Source organism: Streptopelia decaocto (genome assembly GCF_964273445.1).
Source record: "Streptopelia decaocto genome assembly, chromosome: 3".
NCBI lineage: Eukaryota > Metazoa > Chordata > Aves > Columbiformes > Columbidae > Streptopelia > Streptopelia decaocto.
In genome coordinates this window covers 78,548,872-78,557,448 of record NC_138656.1, presented here as the reverse complement: position 1 = coordinate 78,557,448, position 8,577 = coordinate 78,548,872, and the positions used below count along the sequence as shown (strand labels likewise).

The following is an 8,577-nucleotide window of genomic DNA, read 5'->3' as shown; positions in this document are numbered from 1 at the left end:
TATTCCAGAACAGGTAGCGCAATGCTGGATGGAATGAATCTCATTTTAGTGTTCTGAAGACAAGTATCTAACTTGAGCTAAATCACAGCTTCCACAGCCTCCAGAGAAGCTCTCCAGAAAATTATTCATTCTACTCTCCTTAAATATGTATCTTAAGAGGAGATCGATAGCTCTCTAGAGGTGCCCAGATTCCTCTCTTGTAACTAGATGTCTAACTTTCACAGAGCTATCAGAGAAATGAATTCTACTCACTGTGCTCCGTGATTACTGGACATCTTGTATCTGGAAAAGTTGGCATGAAAGCCACAAGGAAAGGATCAGGCAGGAAGTAGAAGGGTTTTCTTCTTTTTTTTTTTCTTCAGACTGAAATTTGGACCTCCAAGTACATGGGGATTATAAGGTCCAACCTCCTATCCCGAAATGTTCTTCCATGTAAGTCCTGCTCTCTAAGATGCTTAATCATGTGCATAATTTAAACATCAGAAACCTCATCTATTTTCATAGAGCTATCTAGCCAGACAGCTCAGGATTATGAATGCATGTAAGTACACTATTGAACTGAAGTCTTCAAGAGTTGGGAAGAGGCTTTAAGTAGTAAAATTATCATACTAATTTTTAAAATGACCAAAAGAATGACATATCTACTGACATGCCATACCACACCAACTTCATAGAGATAGTACAGAAGCCCCTCTTCAGTTTAAGAACAGGAGGACTTCAGAGCAAAGCTCTTTTTTTTGGACACGTTAGCAATGGTTTTTTAACATCTGTTGCCAAAGTACATCTTTTACAATGCTTCAGAAAGACAGACAAGATCAAAGAACAAGATAAAGAAACTGAACGTGCTTAAAAGCAGAATTTAGATAACATGGCTGAGGGATGGGTTTGGAGATGATGACCCACTTCCAGAATAATGAGGAATTGGCATCATTCATTCTGGATTAAATGAAAGTAGAATAAACTTCCTGCTCTACAACTGCCTCACAAGGAGACAGTCCACAGTAGTTATCGGACTTTGCACCCACACTCAACCATACCCTGTATCACCTTTCAAGTGTAGACAAACCAAAAGGCACTTTGGCAAAGCAACAGAGGAAACCCCGCTCAGCTCCTGCCCCAGCTTTTCCTGCCGCACGGGTGGAGAGAATCTCGCTCTCCAGGTACAGTAAAACAACAGTTTAAACCAGAACTGCTATGAAATATCTTCTGCTATTACAGTCACTTCACAAAAGTAATTTCTACATGAAAAACTTTGAGATTCATATGTGTAAGTATGTACACACATTCAAAAAATGTTCATATATATATACAGAAACATATGTGTGTATCTCTATAATTTATACACACATATGTATAAATAGAGACACACACAAGTATAAAATAGCAGAACTAAAAAGACAATGATCTATTCTTGCTTCTTTGTGACATATAAGGAAGGCCTAAAAGCATGCTGTTTTCTTTATCCTGGAAATATTAAAAATGTCAAGTCTCATCCATCCTCTCTTTTCTGGAAGACTTCTTGGACATACAAAACCATAGCTAAAATTGCTTCTTACCCACTGATGGAAGATTAAAGTCTACAACTAGAGATGGAAGTCTTTCCCAATTATTTCTCAGCTATTTGAATTAATTTTATGTTAGCAATAACTAAGTTTTAAACAGTACAAATTAAAGGTAGACTTAAATTTATCCCTCAAGTGACAATAGAGAATTCCTGACAAAACCCATTTCAAACAGAAGGCACAACATAAGAAAAAAGATCCTTTAGTATGAACAAAACATCAATTTAAACCTCCTTTATAACACCTAAAAAGCAATAGAGAATGAAATCCTTTACATATACATGAAACACTTGTTTGATTCACGGATGCTGTAGAAGTGAAACTGTATTATTTACCAGGTTTACCAGTTTGAAGGCACAATGGCTAACACTTCATCCACATCCCATTCTATTTACAGTGAAAAACAAACAAGAAGGATCTCTAAGAAAAAAAAGGAGATAAACACAGATGCACCCTGAGAAGAAAAATTTTACAACAAAAACATTTGTTTTGAAATACTGTTCTTTGTAAACTCCCATTATCTAAACCTGTGTTCTCCTATAACTAGAATACTGTTTGATACTCAATTACAATGAAAATATTACTTATAGACAAAAAAAGTTAGAAGTTAAGTTCCCAGAAAAAGAAATCAACCCAAACCTGATTGAAAGAAATGAGGTCTCACAAAGAATCACACCATCAGTGTGGAAAAAAAAAAAAGAAAGAAAAATCAATCTTAAGATCTTTGACAATGTCCAGTTTTCTGGAAAAAAAATGGAATGGCATAATCTAGTTGGAAATCCCATAGTGCCTTCTGTGTGGAGGAAAAAAATCAAAAAGCCAACTGTGCATGCTCTTATTTGGATCTGGAATTCCCAAAAGATCCTGTAAAATGTAAAAAACTGAAGAAAAAGGTCTTTCTATAAAATCAGATAAATGTTCTGTAGCTGTTTCATGACATGGTTTACAAAATATTGGCACCAGCACAAAGAGTTCAAAGTGTTCATTCAGAAGTCACAGAGATTGTCAAATCTTTAATGATTCGTAGCTGTCCTCTAGTAGCGGTTGGTTATTTACTGCATAAACTGAAGTATTCTTTGCCAGTTGATCTTCGGTGTGATAATGCACTTCTGCCAGACAAAACATCTTCCTTCTTATTCCAGTAAGTAGGAAGTGCCATCAATACAAGAATAGTGGAGCCAACAGCAAATGACAGACTATATTTCATGGTCCATATTCATTGACAATGGTTAAAAAGGTAAAATTCTAAAGTCAAGCTGTACATAGCAACATACTGTAGCAGTGGTATTCAAAAAAAAAAAAAAAAGAGATAAAAACTTAATACAAGGAAGCACGAAAGGAAGAAACCTCTACAATTCGTCTACTGACAGTTTTCCTTCTACAGAGGATAAACAGTGTTAAAAAGAGAGAGTGCAATACTTTGAGTACTTTGAGCCATCACCTCTTGGAAAAACAAACAAAAAAACCCCACAAAACCAAAACAAATCCAATGCTTAGGTTTGGTGATTATTAAATCACCAAAATATATTGCCCTTGTTTCAAACTCACTATATTTTGATTGCTGTCTTACTGAACAAAATCTTTGTTTTTACACTTGACGGTAGATTTGACACCAGTGTAAGAGACAGTCACTAATGGATTACCCTAAGGTCTATTCTTTATGGTACTTTGCATGATAACCAGATGTATCACAAATGAAGTCTAGATCATGACAGAAATTTGAAAATAAAATTGCTCTTGAGTTTTCTACATATCACCAGTTAGGACACTAAGTACATGGGCTCAAACTTTATATCCAATAACAAGAAGCATCTGGCAATTTTCTCTTTTTGTTTCTGCTCTACGTTCAGGTGGAAGGCTCTTGCATTTATCTGTTGTGTTGCTTAGGCTGGACTGTAAAACATGACTACATATATTTTAGGTGGAAGAAGGGAGAAAAATGCATCAGATACAATTCATTGCCAAAAAAAAATGAAGATGACACAGTGTCTTTTCAAGCCATTCTTCTACAAGCTTAAATAGCTTTTCAAACAACTAATTATAGGCCAGATCACAACATCATATGCTGCAGGCCAAACTAGAGTGCTATGGTATCTGTGTATGTATATACAAATACATCTGTATAGATTTATATATACACACACAAACACATACAAATAAAAAAGGAAGCACCCCATCTTTTTCTTACTGCTAAATATTGAACTTCTGCTTTCACATGGATAATAATATAGTTTGTTGTGTGTAATACTCTAAAAAGGGACATTTAAGAATATGTTATTCATTTTCTTCTCATTAAAGCCACACATTTGGCTGGTATTTAAAAACATGCAGTGCCACCAGTCAGCAGAGAGTAAAACAATTCTTAGGTACAATATCAACACTTTAAGAAATACATATTTAAATGTATTTTACCCATTTGTGTAGATAATTAATAATTTCCACTATTTCATAGGGCATTTATATCCTTCTTAAAAAAAGTCAGCACGAATTGACAGGAAACAACTCTGTCAAATGAATCCCACAGCAGCATATGTAGTAAGTCACTGGGTGAAACTCTTTTTTATGAACACATTAGGAAAGTTGGCATTCAGTTCTAAGACAACTCTATTATCAATCTGTGAACAGAAGGACACATCGAGTAAAGACAGATCTTTACAAGACTCCAGCAATTTCCTTAAAGATGCAGGGCTTACCATCCTCGTCCCTGTTCAAAAACAGAAAAGAAACAAAACAAACCGTAAGGTTACAGAGAATAATCTATTTTTTAAAGCTGCTAATACTGTGTCATGAAAAAAATAGCACTATAATGTGATTTTTATTTAGATTATTTCCAATTAGATTTTTAAATTAAAAGCTTCTCAGAGACAGTGCAGAATTTTTGCTTTTACGAAGCCTGTTGTACTTTCCTAACCCCATTGCTTAAGCAACTCCATAATTTTCTATTTGTGGGGCAACTTTCCACCTTCAAGGGGAATTTTTGACTACAGAAGCTGACCCCAAGTACCCACAGCTACAAGACCTCTCAGTGACCAGCTGATGGGCTTTGGCAACAACCAACAGAGTACGCTACACTTGTGCTCTCATGACTCTCCCACTGACTGCAATGACCGGCACAGCACATGAGCTACTATGGGCTGCTCCAATTCCAAATAAATCAGCAAGGCTTCTAGAACCCTAGAGTGAGTTTGGGTATCATGCACATTCAGGGGCAGTTGTTCAAAAGACTACCAGTCACACACATGCGCGCACACACACACATATATATATACACTAATTACAACAGAAATAGCACTATTACCCATGCTAAATCATGACCACAGTGACTGAACTCATAAGTGTCACACAGGCTCAGATCAAGCACGGGATTAAGTCAGAAATCAAACAAATCTGTGGTTATAAACATGCATCCACAGACCCCTTATAGCTGATGGAAACCTAGTCAGCACAGTCCAGGTGCTCAAGCACATGATTCAGCTGGCTGGGCACTGGGGTATGATTCAGTTGCCCGAGGTGCCCCTTGGGCTTCCTTACACCATGTAGGACATCCACACAGAGCTGGCAGACAGGACACTGACCCACAAGAGAAGATCCATGCCTTACTGGAAGGGCTAGAAGCCAGGCAGGTTACTCCGGGCAAGTGAACCAAGTCTGGATGTCTACAGTGGGCTAAACTGCTCATCAGGTTCTCCTGGCTCTGAAAGGAGTTTACACATCCAACACCATATATCATTAACACACACCTGCTGGTAGACACTTCAACTTACACAGCTCCATCTTGAGGTGAACTGCACCCCAAAATAAACGTCTAGCCCAGGATCTTGTCTATGGCCAGGGCCAATAATGCTTACCAAAAAAAAAAAAAAAAAAAAGGCAAGAGCAGCTTTTAAAAGCAGCTTTTTCACTGGTGGATCTTCTCAACTGCCAAAAATTATCTGTTCAGGGATTTCTGAAGCTACCTTTCATGAATGCTACTACTTTTCCGAACTTCTTTATAATTATGGACACTCCATGAGTTCTACAGTTTAACTATATGATGTTTAAAAAAAAAAAAAGAAAAAAATCATCCAAATCATCCTTAAACCCACTGCTTACTATTTGCAATAATTAAAGGGCAATGAATACTAAAGAAGCAGTGCGAGATCATTCCCAGTTCACTGTTTCCACACCATTCATAATCCTATGGACATCTCTTCTGTTCCCTCAAGGCTGTCATAAGATCAGTATCATAAGATCATTCTGCAATTTTTGAGCATCAAGTTCTTCAGCTATAAGGTTTTTCTACCCCGAATATCTCTGCATTATCCTCTAGCACAGCATTATTCATTCCTTTGTCTGGATTACTTATAAGCAGATCAATACAGACCCTTGGTGACCATGGCAGTGACCTAAGTTCACTGTGAAAAGAGATATGTTATTTTCTTCTGTTGTCTGTCTTTGAAAGACTCCTTACAAACCAGGAGAAGACAGCTAAGTTACAAAAGCAGAACCACCCTGGCTAAAGCTTTTGAAAATCCAGTCCTTTATGGACTGGATCAGTGCTTGCCTCCACCAAGAACTCCGGAATTCTCAGGAATTCTGAAAGATTGGAGAGGCATAACCTACCTTCATGGGGACACAGCTCTCCTTCAAAGCATCACAATGACCTTCATGTTCACTGACTGACTGGCTTTCTTATGGCTGCAACTGGTTTCCACAGAGCAAAAGACAATCTTACTGTTCTGTAGCTTCTAACCTGCACCCTTTACAGAAGATTTTGCCACGTTTATAACTTCATTCCTCTAGTGCTGAGGCTCATTTAAGTGACTGATCACACAACAGAAATAAGCTTTCCACAGCCCTGTATTTCAGCTCATTTAGAACTGCTGCATAAATACCATTTCATCCTAGCAATTTATTATCGTTCAATGCATTGATTTGTTCAAAAGCCTTCTGTATTGGCATTCCAATTTAAGGCAGCTTTCCGGGCTAATCTCCTGGAAAGAATGGCTCTGATGTAGCAGCCTACCTGATCCCCCTTGCCATGAACACTAATGGATGGACAACAGTTCTCCTGCAATGGCCTTCTCATATCTGAGCGATCCTTCACATCTGGAGTTCCTACCAGCCTCAGTAATCCACTGTAAACTACTTCTAACATATCTGAAATACAATTGTAGCACCTACCATTAGCCAACGGTTCCCTAATACCTCATTCTGCCTTACCGTGACTTCGTTCCCCTTTCTAGTGTACAGCTTCCTATTTTTCTTCTCTGCATAGGTTTCATTTCCAGAAAGACGCCTCTGTTTTTAGTAGTCTCCTGCACTCTTAAGTATTTAAGTGTGGTCTTCACTTCTTCTATGGTAGGCTCTCAGATTAGTTGCTTTGAGACATCATTTAATATCCCTTGAAAACAGTCTTTGCTATCAGGCCCCCAAATTTTACCTCCTGTACACAAATGTAATCAAAGCTTATCATTATTATGATGATTTTTAGCTCCTTATCATTACATTATTACTGTCACCACAACTGTCCGGTGGTGGATGTAACAGTCCCTACAGCCATACACAGTAGTTCTGTAATATGCTGTAGTTACTTACTTCACTTGACCATAATTTTACCATAGTATCACTGTCCCACCAGCAGGATCTGCTCTACCATTCCAACCCAAACTCCAGGAACACCACATTATGCTACTCATCTCTTTTCTACCAAGCCTTAAAACTGCTACTGCATCAGCACCTTCATTTAAAATGAGCCTCGTTTACACATTTCAGATTTTAAGCTTCAAGATCCAAATGTGTGTTTCTACAAAAATCCTAGATCTAGACACCTAGCCACAGATTTTCTTTGTGTAGGATGTTCTTCATTCCTTCCTACCTGAATTTCAACAGTTCTCCTACTGTTTCATCTAAGACTAAGACTTAATGGATTTGTAACTAAATAGGCCATCCTAAATTACATGCTTAACTGCACCTGTTTCTTTTTTCCTTCTCAGACTTAAAATTTTATGTTAGGAAATATCTTTTTCTAAAAGCTAAAAAAGCCAGCTATGCACTTGGGGTTTGGTTATTCACACCAGGGGATAAACAAACATCAGCCACAGCTTTACTTTTATTTATACAATGTAAAATTAGTGATATATATTTCTTAAAAGCACATTCAAAAGCATTTCAGAAGTGTCATACAGCACATTTTCCTTTGCCTTTGAAAGATTAACAATGCCTCCTTCTAGTTACCTATTCGGTGCATTCTTCTAGAGTTTGGAAGCTCTGTTACTTACTACAACTTTTCCTACATGGAGTAATTGGCCATTTCTAGGAATAAATACATAATCAGTATATTAAAATCTGCTATTTAATTTTGTTGTTCAGTTTATTATTTGGTATCACCTTTGTTAAAAGACATTTCTGAGTAATGATTTCTTTGCTAGAACAATTCTTTTTATTATCTGTAAATGATTTCATTTATATCTATCACATATATGGAATCACAAAATCATAAAGTTGTTTAGGTTGGAAAAGATATTTAAGATCTTTAAGTCCAACCATTAACCTAGCACTGCCAAGTCCACCTCTAAACCACATTCCTAAGAACCTCATCTACATGTTTTTTAAACACCTCCAGGGATGGTAACTCCACCACTTCCCTGGGCAGCCTGTTCCAATGTCTGATAACCTCTTCCAGGAACAAATTTTTCCTGATTTCCAACCTGAACCTGCCCTGGTGCAACTTGAGGCCATTTCCTCTCATCCTCTCACTTGCTACTTGGGAGAAGAGACCAACACCCTCCATGCTACAGCCTCCTCTCAGGGAGTTGTAGACAGCAATAAGGGTCTCCCCTCAGTCTCCTTTTCTCCAGGCTGAACAGCCCCAGTTCCCTCAGCTGCTCCTCATCAGACTTGTTCTCCAGACCCTTCACCAGTTTCATTGCCCTTCTCTGAACTCTCTCTAGCACCTCAATGTCTTTCCTATGATGAGGGGCCCAAAACTGAACACAGGATTAAAGCTGGGGCCTCACCAGTGCCGAGTACAAGG

At 37.8% G+C, this 8,577-nt stretch overlaps 1 protein-coding gene across 9 annotated transcripts in view; it reads right to left on the bottom strand.

Moving 5' to 3' along the window:
• Positions 1-369: 369 nt before the first annotated feature.
• Positions 370-8,577, bottom strand: part of FBXL4 (F-box and leucine rich repeat protein 4) — a 62,460-nt gene continuing 54,252 nt past the window's right edge. For all 9 annotated transcript variants that reach the window (XM_082049214.1, XM_082049211.1, XM_082049210.1 and 6 more), the window contains one exon: positions 370-4,266. In XM_082049214.1, the coding sequence (XP_081905340.1) occupies positions 4,103-4,266 (164 nt within the window). In that variant the 3' untranslated portion in view covers positions 370-4,102. The remainder of the gene's footprint in view (positions 4,267-8,577) is intronic.